Source organism: Penicillium canescens (assembly GCF_028828765.1).
Source record: "Penicillium canescens strain IBT 15451 chromosome Unknown utg000001l_segment0_segment0, whole genome shotgun sequence".
Taxonomy (NCBI): domain Eukaryota; kingdom Fungi; phylum Ascomycota; class Eurotiomycetes; order Eurotiales; family Aspergillaceae; genus Penicillium; species Penicillium canescens.
This window is the reverse complement of record NW_026703963.1, coordinates 1184216-1211419: the sequence shown is the minus strand read 5'-3', so window position 1 is coordinate 1211419 and position 27204 is coordinate 1184216. Positions and strand designations below refer to the sequence as shown.

Genomic DNA, 27204 nt, shown 5'->3' with positions numbered 1-27204 from the left:
CCGATGGAGTTATTATGAATCATAAACTGAGCATCAGACTCTGATGTCAAATGATATCAAATAGACCATTCAACTCCTTGCATGGCAGACAGCCCGCAAGGGAAAACCAAACCGGGGTAAACCAATCGCCCAGCATAAACGGCAAATTGGCAGATTCGCCTCTGCAACACTGGTGTCCTGCCTGCTGCATAGGGCATGTACACGAGATCACTATATTAAATATGGCTAACATGGCTGAGATTAGCGAAATGGATATGGCGTGCAGGACTCAGCCACAATATCAGACCAGTCCTCAAGACCCGGCCAAAAATAAATCTCCTTGCGGGCTACAGGCGACAGTATAGAATGCATTCATTTTATTTTCCGCACTGCAGGACCTCCTGCATTGTGCAGGACCGATGGGGGCTGTAAGTTACTCCGTCAGCTACATATATCCAGATTTTTGCTAGATGTGGATCCCACCCGAAAATCAGAACCATGGGCTGAAATGGAGACCGGCATCTTCAAGGGCGTTCAGGGCTCCAGGTCCGGCATTAATAATACAGAGTTTATTACAGTTAGAAAGTTGCATCATAAAAAGGAAAGGTTCAAAAAAAACAAGTCATGGCGTGGAACCCATGAGATCACCAGGACCGAAAGCGAGAAAGCCTAGAACGGTACATGTAACCGGCGAGCGGTGACAGCCGTTGGTAAAGCTTCCTCGAAATGAAAAGGAAGAGAAAGGAAAAAAGACTATTGGAAGTGTAAGGTATAGTGCCCCTGACTAGTCCCAATGGGGATGGTCACTATGTTCCCCGGTCCACTGTTGTAGAGACACAAAACAAGAATATGGTAGATCGAGATTGATGTCATTAATCTACGATTTAGGGTTGTTGGATATACATGTAGTATATATACGGTCCGTGTATACATACTCCGTGCTCCGTAAAAAATAAAAAATAAAAAATAAAAAAAGCAAGACAAACGAAGCAGTCCTCCGTAGGATGTCCTCGTGGGCACAAAATCCAGTTTAATCTCCGATACTGGATCTATCACCTTTACATGTACTGTAGTCCCAAATATAGTGCCGAATAGTACTCCGTACTCCGTAGCTTACAATGTCCACCGTAAGTGTGCATGTACCTTGCATGGATCTATAGTCTCAACAATGCAATGTACAATACTCCGTATTGCATGATACCAACCACCAGAACTGATATTCACCACGATCAGCACGGAAACCAACAACCGATCCGATCGCGAATATCCGGACGAGCGTGCCGGGTCTCGAACCAGTGATTGTCGATTGTCGATTGCCGCACGAACGCGGCACACAGTAAAATTGCCTTCGCGAAAGCTACCAAAGAAAGTCCCGGCCCCAAAGGTCGTAATTGGCGGGTCCCCCTCTCTCGCTCCCCATTGTGCCCCGTTTCGAGAGGGGGAGGGGGCCGGGGGCACCAGTCTCTGAGGCTGTAAGCTTGAAGCCGGCGTTTCAGGCGATGAAAATTGCCAGGCGTTGGGCGGAGCTAGGTTTGGGTTTGGGGCTTTTTCTCGGGTATCAGAGGGGTTATAGAGTTTGGGCCAAACGTGCCTGTGTGGGCTCTTTTCTCTTCTTTTCTGCTTGAGGCTTATGGTCAAACTGCTAACTGCTTCAACGGTCCTGGGCCGTTTTGGTGGGGTCGTCTTGAGGGTCTTGGCTCCGTTAATCAGAGAAGGTTTTTTCCTTAGTGCTTCGCTACGATTTTTGGTGCTTGTTAATTTATTTCTGACTGCGTTCTAGACCACGGTTTGGTCTTTGTTGGGATTCATGGTTATAACTCAATGTAGATTGTTTAAATGATGGAGGGCTTTAGAAAAGGCCATGGTTAAGTAGGATATATACGCGACCTCACACAAGCACCACCACGCATATATATAGCCTGACCTTTGTAGCATAAGAAATAAGAAGATAGCTTAAGAGACCAAACCTATACCTACAATTTCTAATTGATGCCCTAAAAGCACCCCAATTTGGTCAGTACCCAGAAAATAATCAAAAAACCAAAGGCAGAATGATGCAAAATGTAGGTTACCATTGACATAGAAAGAGAAAAAAGCTGCACGCTCGCTGAACTCTCCGTCAAACAGGAATCCACCCCCGACTCCACATTACCACAGGGGGTCCAGATGATTCGCGAGAGGAGGACAGAAGACAAGACAGGAGAGAAGAGAAGAGAGAAAGATATAGAGGAACAGGGTGAGAAAGGAAGCACCTTTTCATTCATACAGGATCCCACCCAATCTAGAAGGGAAACGGGGGAGGAAAAAGAAGAGAGAAAAGGAAGAAGAGACACAAAAGGAAAGGTCGTCTGCTCATAGCGCAATAACTGCTAAAAGGGTTGGCTCCGAGAATGATAGGCCCAGAATCCAATCCTAATTCAACTGCTTATTTGCCGGCTTCCCAGCCTACCCAGCTACGGGGCATCACACGCCAGACCTTGCACTCGCCACTGCGGAGATCGTTCAGCTTGAAGCTTTCCATCTTGACCTTCTTGCTCTCGCGGCCTTGTTCCCAGGCTCGGATCTTCTTCTTCGTGCCGTCCCAGTCAACGACGATACCTACGTGGTCGGGCTTGCCAACCTCAGCGCTGTACTTCTGGTGCATTGTGCCACGGTGGCCTTGGAAGCGAGCGTTGCGGAAGCTGACAATGTCACCAGCGCGGATTTCGTCGTTCTGGGATACAGAAGCATTGGCCAGGTTTGAATAGACCAAGGCACCGTATCCACGAGTGCCGACGGGGAGAAGAGCGTCAGATAGAGGGTTGAGCAGGTACTGCACCAGTCCAAATGGAGTGCCGTCTCCAACGGTGGAGTTCTGAATCGAGTTGACGGCTTCGGAAATCTTGGTTCCAAGATGGATATGGGCCTGCTCTAACTGATCCTGACGGGGCTGGAGAGGTGGGGACTCATGGCGCTGCTCAAGAGAAGCATCCGCGGGGTTCTTAGCGTCGAATTGGACATTCACGATCGTCTGGGAGTAATCGATGAACAGAATATAAACGTCCTTTGAGACCGATGTCTTTCCACCGCGCTTCGTAGAAGCAGACTCCTCGATCTCGAAAAGTAGATCCTTGCGGTTTTGGAAAACCGGAGGTGGAGTGTTGGGTTGGGCCCACCAGAGAGTAGTCTCAGAGAGATCAACATCGGCAGCAATGTAACCAAGATCAACCGACGGGCGAGAAACATCCATGGACCGACGAAGGTTAGGCTGATTTCTCAATAGATCCATCGATGCGCGCTGGCTTCGGGCTGCAGATGGAGATGGCATGCCTGGAGCCTGGCTTTGAGGAAGCGGAGGAACCAACGAGGGCCGCTTCTGGTGCGAAGCAGTGGCACTTCCCTGTGCTGGACTCTGCAGTTCTGGAGGGGCGTCATACAGATCATCATAGTCATCGTTCGCTTGCTGTGGCGGCGGAGGAGGAGGTGGCGCCTCAGGGCGCCCCTGCGGAATACCGGGAGATTTGGGGAGGCCATGCTGAGGAGCGGTGTAGTTGAAAGGATCATATTCATCATCATCACCACCAACCGGCTCTCTGTTCGGTGGGGGAGGAGGAGGTCCCCTGGGTGTGTCGATAGACGCGCGAGCATTACGGGGCGGCTGGGTTGGGGGTGGAGGAGGAACGCCTCTAGGAGCCGTTGGCGGAAGAGGCGGGGGGTTGCCGAGCTTCCTGGGGGCTACGTGGAGAATGAACAGAGACGTCATCCGTAATAGTACCCTCGTCAAAGCTGGAGTCACGCTCGTGAGACTTCAAGGCGTCCTTGTGTTTGACTCCCGATGCAATATCAGTGTCGTAATCCCCATCGTATTCGGTCACCTCCCCTTCTGCCTCTTCTCCAGCCTGTCGGGGACCAGACATCGCACTGGTGCGACTGTCAGTAGTAGATCGGCGACGAATTTGGCCGGGAGGAGGTGGAGGCGGGGCGCGTCCCTGCGATGGTGGCAAGGGTGGATTGGTTGGGATAGGAGGTGGTGGACGACTGGCTCTCTTTTCAGCCGCAGGGGTCAGGGCTGGAGAGGAAGCAGAGTCATACGTCGAAGAACGACGAGAATCCAACTGATCAGGCATCGCAGGAGCAGGCACAGCCGGTGGAGCAGCCGTGGGCTGACCCGTAGTATTCAATGATAGGTTGCTTGCATGGACCGACAATTCATCATCGGACTCTTCGCCCTTGTCAGCGGTGGTGGGTCTGGGTGGAACAGGCACAGGCCGGGCTGTTCATTATAGTCAGTATTGAGTTACAAGAATAAGAATGGAAAATTCGCAACATACCTCCAGGAACTGGCGGAGGGGAACCCGGTTGTTCAGCTGGCACAGGTGGAACAGGCCGTGATTCCCGAGGAGGCGGAGGAGGAGCCGAACGTTCTACGGTATTTAGCAGTTGAAATCAATCATCATGTTGTTGGTGTATCTTACCTTGAGATGGAGGTGCCGGGGGAGGCCGGTCAATAGATCCACGAGGAACTGCGCCTTCATGGACGACCTCTTCAACGTCTGGCACCTCGCGTGCAGAGTGTTGTTCAGTGATGGGGGTCGCCAGCGTTTCTTCCTCCTCCTTCTCTACATCTGTAGAAGAGGGGACCGGCTTGGTATTCAAGTTCATTCCAGGAAGGGGGACCATAGGAACTGGGGGTGCAGCAGCGGGCGAGGTAGGCTCAGGTTCGGGCTCAGCAATTCTCTTCTCAGACTCGCCAGGGGTCTTGGGCTTGCGAGCACCAGCACCAGGGGCAGCCATGCCTGGCATCGGCATACCCCCACCAGGTGGTCCAAAGAGACCCATCATACCCATACCACCACTCATCTTTGCCATTCGCGCGCGCAGTTCCATTCTGCGCTTGGTTTCAGGGTCCAATTCCTCTTCTTCCTCTTCCTCTACCTCGTCCTCTTCTTCCACATCGGCCTCCTCAGCAGTTTGTTCAACAGCTCGGGTCGATGGTTGACGCTTGGAAACTGGACGAGGCTGCTCCTCGTCGTCATCCTTGCTTGTAGATGTCTCTCCTGCGTCTTCGGAGTCTGCAGCAGCGGAGGCATCGGCGTCGTTGGTATCACTGGCAATTTCCTCGGTGGGTGAGAAGGGGACGGGTGGTGGTGCAGTGGGAGCTTGGGCTCTCACTGTATCAACACTGGGATCCCGGGCGGCCGGAGCTCCTTCAACCAAAGGAGACTCTGGTCCCTCCTCAAAGGCTGCGGGTGTCACGGGAACTGCGGGGGCTGCAGGTTCCTCTGAGGACTTCTTGGGAGGGCGAGCGGGCTTCTCTTTCTTTTGAGCTGCTTCCGCGTGACGCTGAGCTTGCTCTAATTGTTGCTTCTGAAGTAAGGCAATTCGGTCTTTCAGACTGGTTGGTTTAGGCTGGTCCTCTGCATCCTCTTCACCACCTTCCATGGGAACAATGGGAGGAGGGCGTGTCTCGGAGACCGGAGGCTCGCGGGCAACCTGTTCCTTGACATCTGGGTCCTCCTCTCTCTTATACACCTGAGGCGCAGGCTCCTGGGCGGAGCCTTATAAGCATCCCGACTGGGAGGTGGCGCGACGAAAGGCTTCTTGATAAAAGATGGCTGAGAACCACCAGGCTTGAATGGCGTAATTGGTGCTGCAGCAGGCTTATTGAAGGCAGCAATGCGATCTCTGAACGAGGATCCCGAAGGCTTCTCCGCAACAGCTGGGGGAGCGGGTTTGGAGGACGGTGCCTTGGAAGCGGGTTCAACTGGGGCTACCGGAGGAGCGGGAGCGGGCGCCTTTGCCGGCTGCGGGGGCGACGATGCAGCTTCTGCGACAGAAGTAGTCGCAGGCAGGGGAGGAGATTGGGGCACAGGCGGCTGTGGGGGTGCAATGTCTTGATCATCCTCCGCGGGCTGTGCCTCTACCTCGGGCTCGGGCTGCGGGTGGCTTTCGATCACAGGTGAATGCACTGGCGCAGGTTCGGGCTCCTTCTTCGGCCTGGGACGGGATGGGCGCGGAGGAGCCGGGGGATCATACTTTTCGACGAAGTTTTTCGGGAATATGCCCTCCTGTTTAGCCCCCGAGGCGTCTGAGTATTCACCGTAGTACCAATCGTCGTCCTCCAGAGCGGTGACGGTCACGATCTGACCGATCGGAAAGGGGAGGTCGTCATCATGGCCCGAAGCATACTCGAAGACCGCCCGGACCGTAAAGGGCGGGCTGGACATCTGGCAAGTCGAAACCGAGGTTCAGACTTGTGGGGAGGGAGGAATGCTGAAGTGTGAAACGGCAATGTCGCTAGGATATCTGTACAGGACGAATCGCCAGCTTCAATACTTTTAGCATGCAGTGATGTATGGAGAAATTAATCAATTCCTTGGTGGTACGAAGGTGTGTCAGCTAAGATGAGACAGACGTCAATGAGTGGTGCCTGCTAGGAGATGAGGGGGAGGGGGCAACTACGGAAGCACTCACGGTGGAGAACCGAACACCCTCGTCAGGGCCAGTGAGGAAAGGATGCAAGATGAAACGGGAATATCGGAAGACGAGGAAGCAGATGAAGAGGGAGAAGGAGATGAGGTAGGTGTGGTCGTCACTTGGCGGGATGAGGGAAATGGGCTCCACTGACGATCGGCGGCTAACAGCAACCAGGGAACACGTACATGGGGAATATTCAGGATATCAACTTTTAAAAGTAGGCTATGAGGGCAGAGATATGTTTGTTTTATGGATGAGAGCAAGCAATAGGAGTATTTCTGTTCAAAGGGGTCAAGGATACGATACTACACAATATAGACCGGACACGGGGATAAGGCAACAATTTCTCTACAGTACTACAGCACAAGTAAGTACTTGCTGGCAGTAACTTAACAACACTACTAAGTTTGTGCTATGAACACCTGACATATATTGCTTCTGCCCAAGCTACGTCAGCAATCCGGGGTTTGCCTCTTCCGCTTTACCTTCTCCCCAAATTTTCTTTCCCTCTTCATATACCCCTATCTTACACCATGGCGCAACAATTAAAGACATCTCTCCCTGAAACCTTTGCAGCTCTCAACGCCCAACGACCATCGCAACCGTCATACCTATACCCCTCACAAGAAGAGCAAGACAAATACCTCCGAGGCAGACCCGGGGCTACACAACAGCATCTAGAGATCGCCCTACAGCACGCACAGCAAATCCAAACCCAAAAGGACGCCGAAGATGTCATCCTAAATAGCATCTTGGACCTCCTCGACCTCCCCTCCAACCCAGCCGCCGACCCAGCCGCACCGTCCGACGAAGATGCACGGAAGCTGAAAATCTCACTAGCCCCCTTCCGCCCAAGCGACTACGACAACCTAATTCTGGAGCGCAACTACAGCGAATTGTGCGGTTATAGTCTATGTCCGAAACAGCATCGGAAAGAAAACAGAGGCAAGGGCGGCGGGTTTCGGTTCACTTATGGTGCGAAGGGGAGCGGGCCTGGAGGACGCGGACGCGCCGTGGATATTGTGCCCCAGGACAAGGTCGAGAAATGGTGCTCGGATGCGTGTGCTGAGCGTGCTCTTTGGCTCCGTGTGCAGCTGTCTGAAGTGCCCGTGTGGGAACGGCGGGCTGGTGATACGCGGGGTACGATGATTTTTTTGCTTGAGGAGGCACGCGCTAGACGTCAGAAGGCTCCTGCGGCTACGGGCACTGTTTCTTCTGTTGCGGACGGTTTGCAGAATCTGAAGCTTGGAGATAGGTCTCGTGAGCTTGCGATAGAACGCGGTGATACCAGTGCTGTTGTTCGGAATGGACGTGTGAACGTCGATATCAGGGAGAACGAGCGTGCTTCTCAGCGGGCTGCTGATGCTCCGCAGTTGCGCCCAGAGGATGCCATGGGTGGCTCCATTGAGGGGTATGTGCCCAGAGAGCAGCAAGACCGGCAGGCTCAGGATCAAGATGGAGACATAGATGTGCTCGATCAGATCTGAATGGCAGAGTTTGCCATGGCGTTTTAGGGGTTTTTCGTCGCTTCATTGTATATACCCAACTTTTTTTTATGTTAACTACGAGAAATGAACAATCTACAGAGACCATGCAGTGTGGAGCTGGCTTGCAAGACTCATCTAAGAATCGATGCAGAGCTCAGACCAAAGGTCTCGAGCTACTCAATCCAAGATACAAGACCTTGAACGAGAACCCCTACGTCGTTCAGTCTGGAGGGTAACCCCTACCAGGCAAACACGAGGAAAATTGGCAATCAAGCATCATCTCCTTGCGGAGAATCAGCGACACCTTTCTCAAAGAGAATCATGTTTATTCATTCCTCATCCAGGAATAGCCTCCACTCTAAGCTAAACCAAAGCTAGCATGGGCGAAAGCCAGCCAGAACAAGCATCGTCGGGGAAACGCCGGGAGTCGACCGAAGACCAGACATGAAATTTTTCTTTTTTCCGTATTCCGGGCCGCTAAATTTAGCGGGGACCGAAGCGACGGGGACGCTCAGCCTGCTGCTGCTGGCTGACGCTGACGACGTTGACCTTGAGGTTGTCGAAGCCGAGGGACTTGAGGAGGTCCTTGGTGTCGGCATCGACATCGAGCTGGCCGGACTCGGTCTGGGAGACGTCGAGAGCGGAGACCTCGGGGACGTACTGGTCCTTGCGCTCACGCTCCTCCTCCTGGAGCTTGAAGGAGATACCGCGGACGGGACCACGCTGAATACGCTTCATCAGGTGGGTGGTGTAACCAGCAATCTACGGGAATTTCGAATCAGTATTTTTTGGTCGTGAGCGTGATGTTGTGGTCGTGGAATCTCACCTTGTTGCGAAGACGCTTGGAGGCAATGATGGCGATCTCATCGCAGATGCGCTTGTTGGTCTCGAAGTCGAGGGTCAACTTGGGGTAGTAACGCTCGATGATGACCTTAGCGGAGCGCTTGACTGTCTGTTCAAGAAGGAAAATTAGATTGGTAATTATCTTGCTGGTGTTGTCTTTGTATGCTCACCTTGGTACGGACGCGACCCATTTTGGCGGTTGTTGGCTGGCGGGATGGATGTTCGGAGATTCGAAGTGTATGGCCAATTTGGGTTGAGTTGATGAGCGGCTTTCGCTTAGCCCTGTGCGGGTCCTTGCCCTAGGCCCTAATCACGGATCACGTGTCGTGCTATCTTGATTATGTCATCCATTTTAATCTTGCCGTTTTAGGAAGGCACTACGTCAACTGTGTTTGGCCTGGATCCGGGACGCTGGAAAACAATCGCTCAGAAAATAATATATTGATGCATCCGATTTAATAACTATGACACAGTCCAAAAGAAAATGAGAGTAGCTTTACAAGCACCAGTTCTATCATACATCCTTTCCGCTCCCCACGAACTTCACTATTTCTTATGATCGAGAGTTAAGGTTGTCGAGGAGGCTGCGAGCGACATCTTCTGTCCCCCGCATAGGCCTTCTCGGGGTGGGTCGGTCACTAGAAGACTGGAACCGAGGCTGCTGGTGCGGGAGTCTGTCCAGTCGGGGAACTGTCTGGTCGTCGCTGTTGGCGACATTCGAGACGCTCAAGCTGTTAGGCTTGGAGTGGTCTTCAAGTCCGTAAGGAGCCTTGGATGTTGCACTCGCGCGGTAAGAAGAAAGGCCAATGCGACCCTGGGAATCAATGGCAGCGCGGATAGGAGTAACCCAGTATTTACCTCCACCGGGAATGGAGGCATCGAAGTAGGTGAGGCCGGGAGGAGTACCTTGCTCAACAAAGGCCATGGCATTCAGGTCCTCAACGGCGATACCACCCACACCGGCAATAGCCCGGTTCATGCGGCCCTTGAAGCGGCCCTTGGGGCGCAAGATGCGGGCCTCGACAGGACGCTGGTGGGCCTGCGGGCCATATCGGGCGTGGTTCTGGATCAAGGCGTGCGAGCGTGTGTACGACAGACCGGCAGATGGGTGTGTCTTAGGGGGTCCTGTCATAGCATATTCGGCAGAGGACAAGCTGGTTGCAGGAGCTTGGTAGTAGCTGCGTCCAATGCGCTCGCTGGGGATGGCAGGGCCGGACGGCAGGTCGAGCAGATCGAAGACGGCAGGACCAAGGGCGCTGGGGTCACTGCGCAAAGTCTTGATATAGGTCTTGAATTCTGCGTCGGTAATGGTGACGGGTTGATCAATCAAGTCCTCCCCATTATCCTGGGCCTCTTTGCGGATCTCGGCAGACCGCTTGGCGATGAACTGCTCACGCAGCTTCTGCATAAGCTCGGGCTTCTTTCGGCTGACTTGTTTCACGTAGTCTGCAAATTCGGCCTCTGTCTGCCCAGCGAGCCAAGGACCGCTGTGTCTGAATTGTTTGAAGCTAGGGTCCTGGATACCCTGGCTGTTTTGGCTGTTCTGGGTGTTATCAAGGTGCGCCTCAAACGGACTCTGGTGCCTCGGGAGAACGCTTGTGGCGTAATTGACTCTAGAAGGTAGAGACATGGGCATGTGTAACTCCTGGAACTTCTCGAGGGTCATGGTGTGGTCCGCGGCGGATTCGAAGTCGGTGACATGTTCGTAGGTATCGAGGGCGTTAACCCGGACGACAGGTCTCGATGACTTTTCTGATGTCGCTTTAGCAGGTAAAGGTCGTTTCAGACCCCAATCGCCTCGGGCTAGCGATGATTGCGGCGTAACAATGGCGGCTCGAATAGGGTGAGGCAGAGTTGCGGTATCGGATTCGAACACCGCTCGTGATGTTGAGGGCTCTTGAGAGGTTTTGAGAGATTGCGGAAGTGCGAATAAACGGGACTTCCGCAGAAGATTCGCCGTGGGCGACAGCCTGGCGGAGGCCATGTTGTTCAATGGGTAATTTGATCTTGGAGTTAACGCGAGAAAAGTTGGCCGGAGAACACGGGCCAAACTGGTAGGGTGCGACATAACGACCTAAACCGCAACTTTGTATCTATTTGATCTTGGCCCTTTTAGCTCTTCGCTATATGGTTAATTATGATAAACCCAGTTTATAGCTCGATTTCATCGGAGAAGGACCAAATTGAAATATCTTATTTATCATTCCGCTCTAACTCTATGACTCAGCCCAGGAAAATCCTAAGCACCAACAGCCAGAAGAGAATCGACAGTGTCCACGACTGTCTTCTTCAGCGGAGCATACTTGATTCCCAGAACATTTTGCGATTTACTGTTGTCGTACCCGTAAATGTCTTTCGGGAGGTCGCTGGGAGAGTCCTTCGGGGGCAGCTTAGACTCTAGCTCGGGGTGGGTGTCGCGAATAACATCCGCAATGTCCTTGTTTGTGAAGAAGCCAGCAGTGACAAAGAATCTCTCACCCCCAGCTTCAGGGACTTCAATGGCTCTGACATGTGCGAGGGCGACATCACGTACATCAACCCAGAGGAAGGTGCCCGATGGAGCTAATTTATCCTTCATGTCGCCCCGGATGAGGTTTCTCATACGCTGGTTTGAGGTGTTGATGGCCTCAAGAGAGTTCAAGTAGTGAACAACGGGACCAAACACCAGTGGTGGGTTGATAGTTGCAATGTCGAAGTTTGGCTTCTCCTGCTCGACAAACTCCCATGCTGCTTTTTCTGCAAAGGTCTGATACATCGTCCCTATTAGCTCTTGCATTTCCTTCATGAAGTCCCAACGATGACTTACCTTGCTAGCCCTATAGACCTTCGAATGGTCCAATCCTTCTTCCCAGGTCACTGGGTTCCAATCCTTCTCGCTATATACTTTGGGATGTTGATCGGGGTTCACGATAGCAGCGAAAGAGGATGTGATGACCACCCTCTTCACGGTAGGTGCATAGGCTTTGATGGCTTTCAAAATACCCGTAGTTCCTTTAATAGCAGGGTCAAGGAAGTCTTTTACGGGGTCTTGAACATTAAAGTGGAATGGAGATGCGGTATGAAGAACATAATCGAATGGAGGGCTAGACTTGACGGCCTGTTGCGTTTCAATTAGTCTTGCATATTCCATGAAAGCAATTTGATCCTGACCTCATCAAATGCGCCATCCTTGGCCACATCTTGAACAATCACGTAAGAGAGCTTCTCCTTTGATGCATCAGGGTGAGCCTTGAGAATCTGCTTGCCCTTCTCGTCCGATCGAACGGTCACGACAGTATCAAAGCTAAAGCACAGTTATTAACAGTCTGCAACCAGTTATAGGAAGATGGGGGACCTTGGACATACCCATGTTGCAGTAGAATATCGACGATGTGGGCGGCAATGAAGCCACTACCTCCTAAAGCAGAGTTAGACCAATTCGAGGCCATGGGTTTGGTGATACAGCGTACCAGTCAAGAGTACTTTAACCATTGTGATTTGTGTCTGAAAATGTTTGGGATTAAGGAGGACAGGAAGTAACTATAAAGGAGGAGCTTGGCTTTAAGTATCCCCCGGGGGCCCCTCCATCCCGTCATCACTCCACCGATAAGGTTATATGAGGGGTTCAAGATTACAAATACTCACAGGTCAATTTGATGGATATAAGAAGGATATCAGTTGTATCCAAGTAAATCCGTAAGTCCATTGGCTGGCCATGCCTGTCTACTTGTCAGCACGTACATAATTGCCGTCTTCCTTGGAAACTCGGCTTAACTCCGGGACCCGAGGCCCATGTCTAATGAATTCAGTCTTCACCGCTCAAACATTCCATCGCAGCTGAACACATCCCAGACTAGGTATTTGACACAGTTTGACTGCTACGTTTCCTTCGGACAAATTGTGAGGTCTTTCAAAGCTTCCGTGAGGACTAGAAGTTTGGAATATCAATATCCTTGAATAGCCCTCGCACATGCGTCGAACTAACACCTAGCGAGTATCAGTTATTGATTGCAAATATTCGTCAACGTTAATCATAGATAGTCTTCAAGTATGAAAAAATGCAGTTCCGGCCTCGGCAATGGCTTGAACCCAGGCCCTCAGTACTAGAGCAACCAACAGGTAAGCACCGGCGATTTGACATTGGTAAGTCAGCCTCTTTTCTTAAGACTTCCTCGATAGCTAGACCTTGGCTCAAATTCGTCGTTATACATCAATGGGACTAGGTCCTAGAGTTACTAAGCGCAATATGTACATTACTAGCGAAAGTCCCGCTCTCCCTTAAAACGCTTCGAATTTCCGACGCGCTTCAATTTCCCAACCTTGAGGGCGTTATTGCTGAAGAAAATCCAAGTTTTCTCGCATGTATCCCTTGCACACTCAAATCCACGCTTCGCTATCCATCATCGGCACGGCTCGTGCTGAACTTGTGCTGAACTACAGTTACTTGAAGCGTAAAACACCAGACTTGGTTAGAAATATTAGTCTTCTATTTGAGTTAGTGTGTGTTTACCTTTGTATGACTAGAAATCTTGAAACAAACCAAGCTTTATAGACGTGGCAAATACCATATAATAGGGGTCAATACGCTATGCACCTTTCCGCCGCCAAAGCAATACTAAGATATCAGCCCCAGTTAGCAGCAGAGTGAATGTGAGATACAGACGTAAGGATACCTAGGCTACTTCTTTCTGCGCTCTCTTTCTTCCTTTCATTCTCCTCAGTCCTTCTTTATTGAACCTTATATGCCTCTCTTGTTGTACGACCCTTGCGTTGTCTAAATTATCTTGCTAGTTCACTTCACTACAGGATTCCAGAAGAATTGTGCATATTTTAAGAAGGACTGACCATGTTAGTGCTACCAAAACAGTTCACATGATAGTGTAGTTGGTAGGGGGCGCCCAGACAAAGATCAATGTCAATGAATCCTTTCACCGTATCAGTATAAATAACACTCCTGATTTAGGATTAGGATCATACTGATAATGCTGTTATATGCAAACCAGAGCCATCTGTAGGCATGTTATACAATAGACGTTAGATAAGTGAGGGTCGCACGTCGGGAACTCCAAACTGGCCCGTGCGCCCCTCGACCTTCTCCAGGCCTCACACATGACCATCCCTCTACCAACTCTATGCACTTCGCGTCTTTCTCTTACCCCTAGAGGTTGACTTCCAATGTCCACCTTGGGGTGTGTTTTGCAAATATGGCACAAGCAGGTGCAATGACGGACGTTACCCAAAGACTGTTCGTGGAGCTTAAGTCAAAGAATGAGGAGGCCAGAGCCAGAGCTGCCTATGAGCTCTACGACAATGTTCTCTCTGTCTCCAGAGGTACTGCCACGATTTTGGACTTCGGTGTCTGTCTGACTTGACTAATGTACCCACTTCTACAGATTGGCCCTCCGAGAAGTTTGTCGAATTTTACAACGCGGTTAGCCAACGCATCGCCCAACTCGTGGTAACCGGCGGTGACGCAAACGAGAGAATCGGTGGCCTGCTGGCACTCGATCGACTCATTGACTTTGACGGTGTCGATGCAGCCCAGAAAACAACGAGATTTGCCAGCTACTTGCGCAGCGCTCTTCGCAGCAACGACAATGTGGTTTTGGTTTGCGCGGCCCGATCGCTGGGCCGCCTCGCAAAACCCGGCGGAGCTCTTACCGCAGAGCTGGTGGAAAGTGAAATACAATCTGCACTAGAATGGCTGCAGTCGGAGCGCCAGGAAAGTCGGCGTTTTGCGGCGGTGCTTGTGATTCGGGAACTTGCTAAGGGCTCGCCGACGCTTCTTTACGGGTTCGTCCCCCAGATCTTTGAGCTCGTCTGGGTTGCCCTCCGAGACCCCAAAGTTCTCATTCGGGAGACCGCCGCTGAAGCCGTGGGTGAATGCTTTGAGATCATCGTGGCCCGTGATACCCAAGTTCGACAGTCATGGTTTGCACGGATTCATGATGAGGCCCTTCTCGGCTTGAAGTCCCACAATGTGGATTGGATTCATGGCTCCCTTCTGATTCTCAAAGAGCTGATCCTCAAGGGCACAATGTTCATGAAAGAGCACTACCGCAATGCTTGCGAAATCATTCTCCGCCTGAAGGACCACCGCGACCCCAAGATCCGCACCCAAGTCGTCCTCACTATTCCCATTCTCGCATCATACGCTCCTACCGATTTCATCGAGATCTACCTCCACCGGTTCATGGTCTATCTCCAAGCACAGCTGAAGAGAGACAAAGAGCGGAATTCCGCCTTTATTGCCATCGGAAAGATTGCCAATGCAGTGGGCCCTGCCATCGGTCAATACCTCGATGGCATCATCATCTACATTCGCGAAGGCCTTGCAATGAAGGCTAGGAATCGAGCGGGCGTCAACGAGGCACCGATGTTTGAGTGCATCAGCATGCTGTCCCTTGCAGTGGGACAGGCACTCAGCAAGTACATGGAGGCTCTTCTAGATCCCATCTTCGCCTGTGGACTCAGCAAGTCTTTAACACAGGCGCTCGTTGATATGGCTCATTACATCCCACCCATCAAACCCATGATTCAAGAAAGGCTCCTCGACATGCTGAGTATCATCCTTTGCGGAACACCATTTAGGCCCCTTGGTTGCCCTGAAAACCGACTTCCTCCCATGCCGTCTTTCGCAAAAGACTTTGCACCACACGAGCTCCATGCTGATTCCGATATTGCATTGGCACTTCATACATTAGGAAGCTTTGACTTCTCCGGGCACATATTAAACGAATTCGTCCGTGATGTTGCCATCAACTACGTGGAAAATGATAATCCCGAGATTCGAAAGGCCTCGGCCTTGACGTGTTGTCAACTATTCGTTCACGACCCGATCATCAACCAGACCAGTGGACATTCTATCCAGGTTGTGAGTGAGGTGATCGACAAGCTGTTGACTGTGGGTGTCGGAGACCCAGACGCAGAAATTCGACGCACTGTTTTGTGGTCTTTGGACCGCAAATTTGACCGTCACTTGGCAAGGCCAGAGAATATCCGATGCTTGTTCCTGGCAGTCAATGATGAGGTGTTTGAGGTCAAAGAAGCTGCTATCTGTATCATTGGTCGGCTCTCCAGCGTCAACCCTGCTTATGTCTTCCCACCGCTTCGAAAGTTGCTGGTCAATCTTCTTACAGGTCTCGGGTTTGCAACCACAGCCAGACAAAAAGAAGAGACTGCTCTGCTCATCAGCTTGTTTGTTTCAAATGCGACCAAATTGATCAGGTCCTATGTGGATCCCATGGTGACTGCATTGATGCCAAAAGCAACAGATACTAACCCCGGCGTCGCTGCCACCACCTTGAAGGCCGTTGGTGAGCTTGCCAATGTAGGTGGCAGTGAGATGAGAGGGTACCTTTCGCAGATCATGCCCATCATTCTAGACGCCCTACAAGATCTTTCGTCGCATACCAAGCGTGAAGCTGCACTTCGGACGCTGGGTCAATTGGCCAGCAACTCGGGTTACGTCATTGAACCCTACCTCGAATATCCTCATCTTCTGGCTGTGCTGATCAACATCATCAAAACGGAAATGACAGGCTCTCTACGGAAGGAGACCATCAAGCTTCTCGGTGTCCTCGGTGCCCTTGACCCATACAAGTACCAGCAGATCAGCGAACTTGAGCCCGACGTACACCACATCAACGAGATTAAGAATGTCTCTGAAGTTGCTTTGATTATGCAGGGTCTTACTCCATCCAATGAGGAGTACTATCCCACTGTGGTCATTCACACTCTGATGCAGAACATTCTGCGCGAGAATTCTCTGGCTCAATATCACTCGGCTGTTATTGATGCAATTGTCACAATCTTCAAGACTCTGGGATTGAAATGTGTACCATTCCTTGGACAAATCATTCCAGGGTTTATCTTGGTGATCAGAAGTTCTCCTTCTAGTCGCCTCGAATCATATTTCAATCAGATGGCAATCTTAGTCAACATCGTGCGGCAGCACATTCGTGCTTTCCTGCCAGAAATCATTGAAGTCATCAGGGAGTTCTGGGATTCTTCATATCAGATTCAAGGCACGATTTTATCGTTGGTTGAGGCCATTGCCCGGTCACTAGAGGGTGAATTCAGGAAGTATCTTGCTGGCCTGATTCCTCTAATGCTAGACACACTTGAGAAGGACTCAACGCCTCGTCACCAGCCATCTGAAAAGATTCTTCATACTCTTTTGATCTTCGGTTCAAGCGGAGAAGAGTACATGCATCTCATCATTCCATCTATCGTGCGTCTATTTGATCGACCGCAGAATCCAACAAGCATTCGGAAGTCAGCCATCGATAGCTTAACGAAGCTTTCGCGGCAAGTCAATGTTTCCGATTTTGCCTCCCTCATGATCCACTCTTTGTCAAGGGTTGTGGCCAGTGGTGACCGCGTACTGCGTCAGGCTGCCCTAGACTGCATTTGTGCTCTTATTTTCCAGCTCGGTCAGGACTTTACACACTACATCCACCTTCTCAACAAGGTCCTGAAGACCCATCAAATCACACACATTAACTACCAGATCCTGGTAACGAAGCTTCAAAAGGGCGATCCCCTCCCACAGGATCTCAACCCTGAAGAAGTCTATGCTTTCCCAGCTGACGACACCAACTTCGCGGAGATCGGGCAAAAGAAGATCGTTGTGAACCAGCAACATCTCAAGAACGCGTGGGATGCTTCGCAAAAGTCCACGCGCGAGGACTGGCAAGAATGGATACGCCGCTTCAGTGTCGAGCTTCTGAAGGAATCTCCTTCTCCAGCGCTGCGTGCATGTGCTAGTTTGGCCGGTATCTATCAGCCGCTAGCTAGAGACTTGTTCAATGCTGCTTTTGTGTCATGCTGGACCGAGTTGTACGATCAATATCAGGAAGAGCTTGTCCGCTCCATTGAGAAAGCGCTCACTTCTCCAAATATTTCCCCGGAGATTTTGCAAATTCTCCTAAATCTGGCTGAATTCATGGAGCACGATGACAAGGCTCTTCCAATTGATATTCGCACCCTTGGAAAGTACGCCGCGAAATGCCATGCCTTTGCCAAGGCTCTTCACTATAAGGAACTCGAGTTTGAGCAAGATCAGAACTCTGGTGCTGTGGAAGCCCTGATTACCATCAACAATCAGCTCCAGCAATCAGATGCTGCCATCGGTATTCTCCGCAAAGCACAGGCGTACCGTGATGTGGAGCTCAAGGAAACATGGTTCGAAAAGCTTCAACGGTGGGACGAAGCTCTTGCTGCTTACAAGCGTCGTGAAAAAACAGACCCAGACTCCTTCGGCATTACGATGGGTAAAATGCGTTGTCTCCACGCTCTTGGAGAATGGAAGGTTCTCTCGGACCTTGCACAGGAGAAATGGAACCAGGCATCAATAGAGCATCGCAGAGCCATTGCTCCTCTTGCCGCTGCTGCTGCCTGGGGCCGAGGCCAGTGGGAGTTGATGGACTCCTACCTCGGTGTGATGAAGGAGCAGTCCCCGGACCGTTCATTCTTCGGTGCTATCCTGGCTATTCACCGCAACCAATTCGAGGAGGCGAATATGTACATTGAGAAAGCACGCAACGGCCTCGATACTGAATTGTCTGCTCTTCTTGGAGAGTCATACAATCGTGCTTACAACGTTGTCGTCCGTGTTCAGATGTTGGCTGAATTGGAGGAGATCATCACATACAAGCAGAATGTCGGTGACCCAGAAAAACAAGAAGCCATGCGCGCAACGTGGAATCAACGATTGCTTGGATGTCAGCAAAACGTGGAAGTGTGGCAGCGTATGCTGAAGGTCAGGGCTCTTGTCACAGCTCCGCGCGAGAACCTTGATATGAGCATCAAGTTTGCCAATCTTTGTCGCAAATCCAACCGCATGGGACTTGCAGAACGATCGTTAGCATCGCTCGAGACGATAGTGGCCGATAGCAATGGTGTGCGCACCATCATTCCTCCAGAAGTCACATATGCTAGACTGAAATTCAGCTGGGCAAACGGACACCAACAAGATTCTCTCGATATGCTGAAGGAGTTCACCAGTGCATTGACCGATGATTTCCAGAAATTCAACACTCTCATGGTGTCGCAGGGCGATCACCATGGAATGAACGGGGTCAATGGAGCTGCTGATCCGAACCACCCAGATCTTATCAGCCTGCGTGAACGGATTGGAGATGCCAACAAATTCCGAAAGCTCCTTTCAAAGAGTTATCTCAGACAGGGAGAATGGCAGACAGCTCTCCAGAGAGGTGATTGGAGGCCAGAGCACGTTCGCGAGGTTCTCAACGCCTACTCTGCGGCCACCCAATACAATCGTGATTCGTACAAGGCATGGCACTCGTGGGCCCTCGCCAACTTCGAAGTCGTCACAACCATCGCCAGCCAAGCCAGCCGTGACGGTGCACCAGCGCCAGTTCCTGCCCATATTGTTACAGAGCATGTCATCCCTGCTATTCGAGGTTTCCTGCGGTCCATCGCTCTGTCCTTGACATCTTCGTTGCAAGACACTTTGAGACTGCTTACACTTTGGTTCAGTCATGGTGGTGATCATGAAGTCAACACCGTCGTCACGGAAGGCTTCACGGTTGTGAACATTGATACCTGGCTATCTGTGACTCCTCAGTTGATCGCTCGAATCAACCAACCTAACATCAGGGTCCGGAGTGCGGTCCACAGGCTGCTTGCTGAGGTGGGCAAGACGCATCCTCAGGCCTTGGTGTATCCACTCACGGTGGCAATGAAATCTAACGTGACCCGACGCTCTCAATCCGCCAGCAACATTATGGAAAGTATGCGGCAACATAGCGCCAAACTTGTCGAGCAAGCGGATCTCGTGAGTCACGAGTTGATTCGTGTGGCAGTCCTGTGGCACGAACTCTGGCACGAGGGTCTGGAAGAGGCTTCTCGTCTCTACTTCGGTGATCACAACGTCGAAGGCATGTTCGCGACACTTGCTCCTCTGCACGACATGCTAGACAAGGGTGCTGAAACCCTGCGCGAGGTATCATTTGCGCAGGCCTTCGGGCGTGATCTGGCTGAGGCGAAGCACTACTGCATGCTTTACCGTGAATCGGAAGAAATTGGCGATTTGAACCAAGCTTGGGACTTGTACTACACGGTGTTCCGCAAGATCAACCGACAGCTCCCACAACTATCGACTCTTGATCTCAAATATGTGTCTCCTCGACTGAAGGATTGCTCGGACCTTGACCTTGCTGTGCCGGGAACATACCAGAGCGGAAAACCAATCATTCGAATCATCAGCTTCGATCCTATCTTGCATGTCTTGCAGACAAAGAAGCGGCCGCGTCGTATGACACTCAAGGGCAGCAACGGAAGTTCTTACATGTACGCTCTCAAGGGACACGAGGATATCCGACAAGATGAGCGAGTCATGCAGCTCTTCGGTCTGTGCAATACTCTGCTCGATAACGACAGCGAGAGTTTCAAGCGACACCTCTCAGTCCAGCGCTTCCCGGCCATCCCGCTGTCACAGAGCTCCGGTCTGTTGGGTTGGGTTTGCAACAGTGATACATTACACGCTTTGATCAAGGAGTATCGTGAAAGTCGCCGTATTCTCCTCAACATCGAGCACCGCATCATGCTACAAATGGCACCTGACTACGACAGCCTCACTCTCATGCAGAAGGTTGAGGTCTTTGGCTACGCTATGGATAACACCACCGGCAAAGATCTCTATCGGGTGCTATGGCTCAAGAGTAAAAGTTCAGAAGCATGGCTCGAGCGGCGTACCAACTACACCCGGTCCCTCGGTGTCATGTCCATGGTTGGCTATATTCTTGGTCTTGGCGACCGGCATCCGTCGAATTTGCTGCTTGATCGTGGCAATGGTCGGGTCGTTCACATTGATTTCGGTGACTGCTTCGAAATCGCAATGCATCGCGAGAAGTACCCAGAGCGAGTGCCCTTCCGACTCACTCGTATGTTGACATTTGCCATGGAAGTCAGCAACATTGAAGGAAGCTACCGCATTACTTGCGAGGCTGTCATGCGCGTCCTACGGGACAACAAGGATTCACTGATGGCAGTCTTGGAAGCCGTAAGTGACTACTCATCTATCATTCGCCACCATCCACTAACTCTTGTTCTTCTAGTTCATTCACGATCCACTGATCAACTGGCGTCTGGGTGCCCAAGAGTCTCCCGACCGCGTATCCCTAACGGCAGAACGCCGCCAATCCATCATTGAGGGGGTCAACTTTGAGCATGGCGTCCAACCAGGCAATTTCTCCCGTCGCCGCGGGTCCATTCTCGAAGGCGGTATCCTCGATGGCCAAGAAAACGTTCCCCAGGAAGCCCGCGAGGCACAGAATGCCCGCGCTCTCCAGGTGCTTGCTCGTGTCAAGGAGAAGCTTACTGGGCGGGATTTCAAGCCCAGTGACGAGCTGAGTGTCAGCGACCAGGTTGACAAGCTCCTTGCGCAGGCAACCAATGTCGAGAACATCTGTCAGCACTGGATCGGATGGTGTAGTTTCTGGTAGTCCGGGTTGATCGTGGATTCTTTTGCTTTTGGTGTTCCATGGCATGAATGATGATATGATATGATGCGTGTCTTGTTTTATCTTGTCTTTTCACCTCGTATGTAAAGTTACCCCTGTTATTTTGCTCTTTTGATTTTTGATTTTCACATTTTCGAGCCTGTGCCTTCTGGTCAGTTCAAGCATTAATGTCAGTTGCGTTATGGCTTTGTGATTTCGCGGTCTGTGATGGTTTCTTGTCTTCCTACTACGATAGATTATTGAGGAGTTCACTTAACCAGCACAAGAAGCTTTAGAAACATCAATCTCATTCCTTCTTTCGGACTCTAGACCAAGGGTTACTGGCCGATGTACATGTACGCACTTACCTAGGTAGTTTGAAAGGTTGCGTTATATATGTCTACGACAGACGGTGACCTATGCCAGTTACACAAATATTATATAAAAATTTGGGCTTTAGCAGAGAGTGCCAGATTGTATTCTTCTAACATATGTAGAAGATGCTTTACTAAATAGAGGTAAAAATAAAGGTCATGCCAAGTCTGCAGATGGTTGGGAGCAGAAAAACGCCCGAGGCGGTAGACCTCATCAGACCGGATCTTGTGACATTTCCACCTTCCCTCGTCACAACCTCACAACATAACCAAAATGGGCGGTGATCTGAACTTAAAGAAGTAAGTTTCACTAAGGACCCTCGAAATAATGTACTGGCCCAATACTGACCCGACAACAGATCATGGCACCCATCGCTGCTCAAGAACCAAGAGCGCGTATGGGCGCAAGAGAAGCGCGCGCTCGAGGAGCGCAAGCAGATCGATCAGCTAAGACGTGAGAGAGAAGAAGAGCGACAAATGCAAGAGCTCCAGCGCCTCCAAGAAGCCTCCGGAAAAGGGAAGCAACAGAGCCGCGTCGACTGGATGTACCAAGCCCCCTCCAGCGCCACCGGCCACTACTCGGAGGAGATGGAGGGATACCTACTAGGCAAGCGACGAATCGACGGAGTCATACTAAAAAACGATGCCGACACCAAGAAGCTGGAGAAAGGGTCGGAGGTGGTGGGCAATGACGCCGCGGCAGGTCCATCTGTTGGGTCGGCGCGCGACACCATGTTGAAGGTTATGGCGGACCCGCTGCTGGAGGTGAAGAAGAGGGAACAAGCGGCATATGAAGCGATGGTTAAGGAAGCGATGCGACGCAAGGAACGAGAGGAGAAGCGCGCCCAGGGCGGAGATGGTGGTCGCGACCGCGGAAAGGAACGCGACCGTCGCCATCGGACCCATGACTCGAAGCGCAGACGGTACAGCGATGATGCGGGCGATGAGCGCCGCGACAGACACCACCGACGGTCATCTCCTCGTCGGCATCGATCCAGATCTCCTGCTTCGGGCGATCGACACCACAGGCACCGGAGTGAGCGTGAGCGTGAGCGACATGACGATGAGCGCCGTGGTGACAACCGTGACAACCGTGATCGGCGGAGTGATGATACCAGATCTCGTCGGGATGACAGGGATCGTGGCCGAGACCGTCGCGACCATCAAGATAAGACAGACTCGTACTCTCGTCACCAGGACCGCGATGACAGACGTGATCGGGGCCGTGAAGGCCGTGAAGGTGACCGCTCGTCACGTCGATACTCTCGATCCCCTCGCCCGTCTGGAGACCGCAATGGACGTCCTCCTCCCACCGAGGACCGTCGCCGAGACTTCCCCCGCCGTGAGTTCAATAACCGGCGGGACTCTGGCCGCGATAATGGAGCACCTTCTGCTCATCCCCCAGCCAACAAGCCTGATCCCAAGGAGATCGAGGAAGAACGACGCCGTAAACTGGCAGAGATGCAATCCAATGCCACTGATATGGAGGTAGACCGCCGCCAGCGGATCACTGATATCACTGCGAAGGAGGAACAACAGCAGGAAGCTGATGATCGTCAGCGCTCAGATCGGGGCAGGTTCATGTCTGATATGCATAAGCGGGTGCAGGAGGATAGTCTGGATGAGCGCATCCGTCGTTCTCGTGGCGGACTTGAGCGGATGGATGAGGACTGAGAACGATGTTCTGTATGAGATAGGTCTTCCTGTCTATATTTACTCTGTGTGGTCTCGATGCCTTGAGTATGGGATTGGCATTCATGATTCCCTTGGTTTATTTTAGCGATTAGCACGAACGTCGATCATTGATGTCTATTATTCTGTGTTCATATGCACCGACGCGAGTAAACAAAGTCTTCTCTACCTCTGGGTTGTGTCCTGTTTCTACGCTACATCGCACTCTGGCCATGTAGGGAAAGGATATCAAAGGGATATTGACCGTACTGGTTAGAGGGGGCGGGGAAGCGTAGTCTCAGAATTTGGGAGGAATCCAGAAGTTTGAAGGCGCGTTGAGGTCTTGTCAAGGTGACTGATTAGATCTTAGTGTATTAGAGTTGTTTGTTACCCCGGATTTCCTATTTGGGCCGACGTGGCCATTTGGTGATGTTTTCCAACTTTTGGGAGGGAGGAAATGCAGTCGCTGATGTAAAAACACGTCCTGGTGGCTTGAAGGCGCGTTGAGTAAACCTTAAATCATTTCAACTATTCGACCTGTTTGTTCACATGAAATGTGCAAATGGCCATCTAACGCTGATATAACTTTATGATCCAGTTACTGCAATGCCTCACATCACTTGAGCGAGACTTTCAAGCTCACACGATGCTGGACTGCCTACACTCAACGAAGAAAGATCATCTTACAGGTCAAGGAGAAGGTATAGATCAACGTCGCTTCATATAGGATATGCCAGGAATACCCTGTTCAGTCTGCTGGCCACAGCAGGACCTCCAAATTATACAGTTATGCTTCGCTAAAGAAGCGATTCTCCGGTCTGAGCAAACCAAAGTGTTCACGCAGCGTCGACCCCGTATAATCCTTGCGGAACAGACCTCTCCGTTGCAGCTCTGGAATCAGCCTATCCGTCACCTCTTCCAGACCCTGAGGCAAGAAAGGGAATGTGCAAGTGAAGCCATCTGAGGCTTCTTCCCGCAACCAGGTCTCCATCTCATCAGCAATATCACTCGGCGAGCCGAGGAAAGCCAACCCTGAATACCCGCCATACCGCTGCGCAAGTTGGCGAATGGTCAAGCCCTCCTTCTTAGCCAGCAGCTCAACACCCTCCCTGCTCGTCTTGCTCGCATTCGTCTCAGGCAGGTCCGGCGGCAAAGGACCATCGGGATCAAAAGCACTCACATCAACCCCAAGAGAAACCGACAAAGACGCAAGTGCACTATCATAATGTACCAAGCTATCCAACTGAAGCCTCTTCTCCTGCGCATCCTGCTTGCTATCCCCAACAATAATCAGCGCAGCAGGCAATATCTTCAAATGATCCCTTTCCCGCCCAGCCTTCACCACCCGCTCCTTAATATCAGCATAAAGCACCTTAGCCCCCTCAATATCCTTGGGACTACAGAAAACAACCTCAGCTGTCTCAGCAGCAAGCTGCCTCCCAGGCTCACTCTGCCCAGCCTGCACAATAACCGGCCAACCCTGCGGCGGCCGTGCAATATTCAACGGCCCACGCACCTTCAACTCCTCCCCAACATGATTCAAAACATGCATCTTCGCCGGATCAAAATACTCCCCACTCCCAACATCCCGCGTAAACGCGTCGTCCGCAAAACTATCCCAAAGCCCCGTAACCACATCGTAGAACTCGCGCGCACGCTTGTACCGATCACTATGTGTCATGTGCTCATCAAAACCAAAGTTATGGCTCGATTCCGGATTCCCGGTCGTGACAATATTCCACGCTGCCCGCCCATTACTCAGGTGGTCCAAACTGGCGAAGCGCCGTGCAACATGGTACGGCGCATCGTAGGTCGTGCTGGCTGTTGCGGCCAGGCCGATTTTCTCGGTTACGGCCGAGAGGGCTGAGAGCAAGGTGAAGGGCTCGAAGGATGTCACTGTGTGGCTGCGTTTGAGGGCCTCGACGGGCATGTTTAGGACGGCTAAGTGGTCTGCCATGAAGAAGGCGTCGAATTTGGCGGCTTCGAGCTTTTGCGCGAAGTGGATTATGTGTTTGAGGTTGAAGTTTGCGTCTGGGTAGGAGTTTGGGTAGCGCCAGGCTCCTGTGTGGAGGGAGACTGGGCGCATGAATGCTGTTAGGTGTAGTTGGCGGGTTGGTTTGGGGTCTGTCATTTTGATGTTGGTTTGATACTCTGTATAGTGGTTGGATGTGAGATTAATGCGTTATAGACTTAGATGGTGAGTATAGATGGACTATATAACCCTCTATATACCCCTCTATATACAGACTTATCGAGCTGTCATTTATCAGCCGATTTATAATCTTCGGCCGTTGGAGAGATGGCGTGCTGGAGCAGGTTGCTTGCGCAAGCAGCTTGTGTAAATGTCAGCTTACGGGAGTCTCTCAGCAGTGGCTGTGAAACAAAAGCTTCCATAGCGAAGAATTAGTAGATGCGCACTTCCACAAGAACTAACGTTTGATATGAATTCGACAAATGTATAGATCCATTGCCATTTTGGGAAGAGCGTCCTTCCTGCCACATCATTAGGGCTGCCATCTTCCATATGTATGTCTGGTACAGTGATATCTCTCCTTCCAGATTATACATACCCGGATATACCTGCATAGCTAGACTTTAAGGTAGCTTACTTGTTGCTTGACTCTACATGAACTGGTTCGTAGGTTCAGGGGCAGACTGTCCGTAGAGAGACAAAGAACAAGGTAGAAACATCGTTTCCGAGATGGAAAAGGTATCTAAGTACTACTCAACAAACTGAAATGTCTCTTCACCATACCCAAGCCAAACACGAATCTCTTCTAACGCAGCTAAGTCATTCTCAAAGAAAGAGTGCTTCACCTTCTCATCATACCATTCATAGGTCCGACCAACATCCTCTAGACTCTCTCCCAGCTTCCGACAAGACCCAAAATCAATAATAATCGCCCTACCATTATCAATCATGATATTGTTTGGATTGATATCATTATGTACCAATCCCAACGAATGAAGATGCCTAATCCCCCTCTCGATATCTGCCAGAATCGAGGTATAGTCTTTCCCTACCACCCGTGTATTTCTCAAATGTCTCTTGTTCAGACTGCCTGGATTGATCTCTTTGAGAAGGGTACGAGGATATTTCTGCAGACAAAGACCCGTGATCATACCATTAGAAACCTGACAACCGAGATAGGTAGCAATATTAGGATGTGCGTGCCGCCGTAAGAGTTCGTAAATCCTGACTTCATGAAGGACATCCTCTGCAATAGAATTCGGTCGAAGCCCTTGACTGATTCGATCGTAACTGATCAATCGGGGGGTCTTGACAAAGGAATTGGTTGGTAGTGTCTCAGGCGCTAGTGTGAACTCGGCAGAGAAGGTTGGATTGTAGGCCGAGATGGGTATTTGGATGATATTCTCTAGGTCGTTTGTATTGACATTTGAAGGGGATGAGTAGCGGGCTTTCAGCTTTGCGTGGTATAAATTGCCATTCATTCGATATACCATGAGTGTGCCTGCGAAGTAGAAGCCATTGTCTGAGTCTTCGTAAGTCTCGTTCATCTCTAGCACATCTTGCCCTAGATTTGGTGGTGCTGACATGGTTCTTGTATATTTTGTAGTGTTAATAAGTGGCATATATCAAAAGGCAGATCAAAGCTCACCTCGTTGCTATTCGCACGTACGGGGATTTCTCACTGAAACGGCAGGGGAAGATAGACGTGTAAGGGGATGCCTCTTCAATCGGTGGCATCTCTGGGGAGGACTACCGGCTGCCTAAAGACGTCGTATCGGTATGCCCAACCCGCACACCGACATTTGATTGGTCTGGAATTGAATATCATGATGGTTCCCAAATACTATGGAAACGTCGTCGGATAGGTGGCTTAAGCAGTGATCTACTGTGCAGATTACACCCAGGCCACGTAGCTAGACGATGATGTTAAGTTGAATGAAGACTTGACTACAACTTTCCAAAATGGTAGACAAAAC

General features: G+C 51.0%; 9 protein-coding genes across 9 annotated transcripts; 3 read left to right on the top strand and 6 right to left on the bottom strand.

Moving 5' to 3' along the window:
- Positions 1-2404: 2404 nt before the first annotated feature.
- On the bottom strand, positions 2405-6185 carry N7446_000454 (SH3 domain protein; the record flags this gene model as incomplete). Its single annotated transcript, XM_058509221.1, has 5 exons — positions 2405-3693; positions 3734-4231; positions 4290-4382; positions 4434-5505; positions 5550-6185. The coding sequence occupies 5 exons, from the start codon at positions 6183-6185 to the stop codon at positions 2405-2407; spliced, it is 3588 nt and encodes a 1195-aa protein (XP_058378200.1).
- Positions 6186-6904: 719 nt separating this feature from the next.
- On the top strand, positions 6905-7922 carry N7446_000453 (Rtr1/RPAP2 family protein phosphatase; the record flags this gene model as incomplete). The annotated part of the gene is made up of 1 exon (XM_058509220.1): positions 6905-7922. Exon 1 carries the CDS (start codon positions 6969-6971, stop codon positions 7920-7922), a length of 954 nt encoding a protein of 317 aa, XP_058378199.1. The 5' UTR covers positions 6905-6968.
- A 483-nt stretch (positions 7923-8405) lies between these two features.
- N7446_000452 (40S ribosomal protein eS17) lies at positions 8406-8956 on the bottom strand (the record flags this gene model as incomplete). Its single annotated transcript, XM_058509219.1, has 3 exons — positions 8406-8684; positions 8749-8874; positions 8936-8956. The coding sequence occupies 3 exons, from the start codon at positions 8954-8956 to the stop codon at positions 8406-8408; spliced, it is 426 nt and encodes a 141-aa protein (XP_058378198.1).
- Positions 8957-9318: 362 nt separating this feature from the next.
- N7446_000451 (mitochondrial 37S ribosomal protein bS1m) lies at positions 9319-10749 on the bottom strand (the record flags this gene model as incomplete). The annotated part of the gene is made up of 1 exon (XM_058509218.1): positions 9319-10749. One exon carries the CDS (start codon positions 10747-10749, stop codon positions 9319-9321), a length of 1431 nt encoding a protein of 476 aa, XP_058378197.1.
- Positions 10750-11004: 255 nt separating this feature from the next.
- N7446_000450 (SDR family oxidoreductase) lies at positions 11005-12236 on the bottom strand (the record flags this gene model as incomplete). The annotated part of the gene is made up of 5 exons (XM_058509217.1): positions 11005-11511; positions 11572-11862; positions 11916-12048; positions 12111-12162; positions 12215-12236. 5 exons carry the CDS (start codon positions 12234-12236, stop codon positions 11005-11007), a joined length of 1005 nt encoding a protein of 334 aa, XP_058378196.1.
- A 1712-nt stretch (positions 12237-13948) lies between these two features.
- On the top strand, positions 13949-21214 carry tor (putative TOR pathway phosphatidylinositol 3-kinase TorA; the record flags this gene model as incomplete). Its single annotated transcript, XM_058509216.1, has 3 exons — positions 13949-14075; positions 14138-20772; positions 20828-21214. 3 exons carry the CDS (start codon positions 13949-13951, stop codon positions 21212-21214), a joined length of 7149 nt encoding a protein of 2382 aa, XP_058378195.1.
- A 645-nt stretch (positions 21215-21859) lies between these two features.
- On the top strand, positions 21860-23259 carry cwc25 (U2-type spliceosomal complex subunit CWC25; the record flags this gene model as incomplete). The annotated part of the gene is made up of 2 exons (XM_058509215.1): positions 21860-21885; positions 21945-23259. The coding sequence occupies 2 exons, from the start codon at positions 21860-21862 to the stop codon at positions 23257-23259; spliced, it is 1341 nt and encodes a 446-aa protein (XP_058378194.1).
- Positions 23260-24043: 784 nt separating this feature from the next.
- N7446_000447 (LLM class flavin-dependent oxidoreductase) lies at positions 24044-25387 on the bottom strand (the record flags this gene model as incomplete). The annotated part of the gene is made up of 1 exon (XM_058509214.1): positions 24044-25387. One exon carries the CDS (start codon positions 25385-25387, stop codon positions 24044-24046), a length of 1344 nt encoding a protein of 447 aa, XP_058378193.1.
- Positions 25388-25977: 590 nt separating this feature from the next.
- Positions 25978-26814, bottom strand: N7446_000446 (uncharacterized protein; the record flags this gene model as incomplete). The annotated part of the gene is made up of 1 exon (XM_058509213.1): positions 25978-26814. One exon carries the CDS (start codon positions 26812-26814, stop codon positions 25978-25980), a length of 837 nt encoding a protein of 278 aa, XP_058378192.1.
- Positions 26815-27204: the final 390 nt, after the last annotated feature.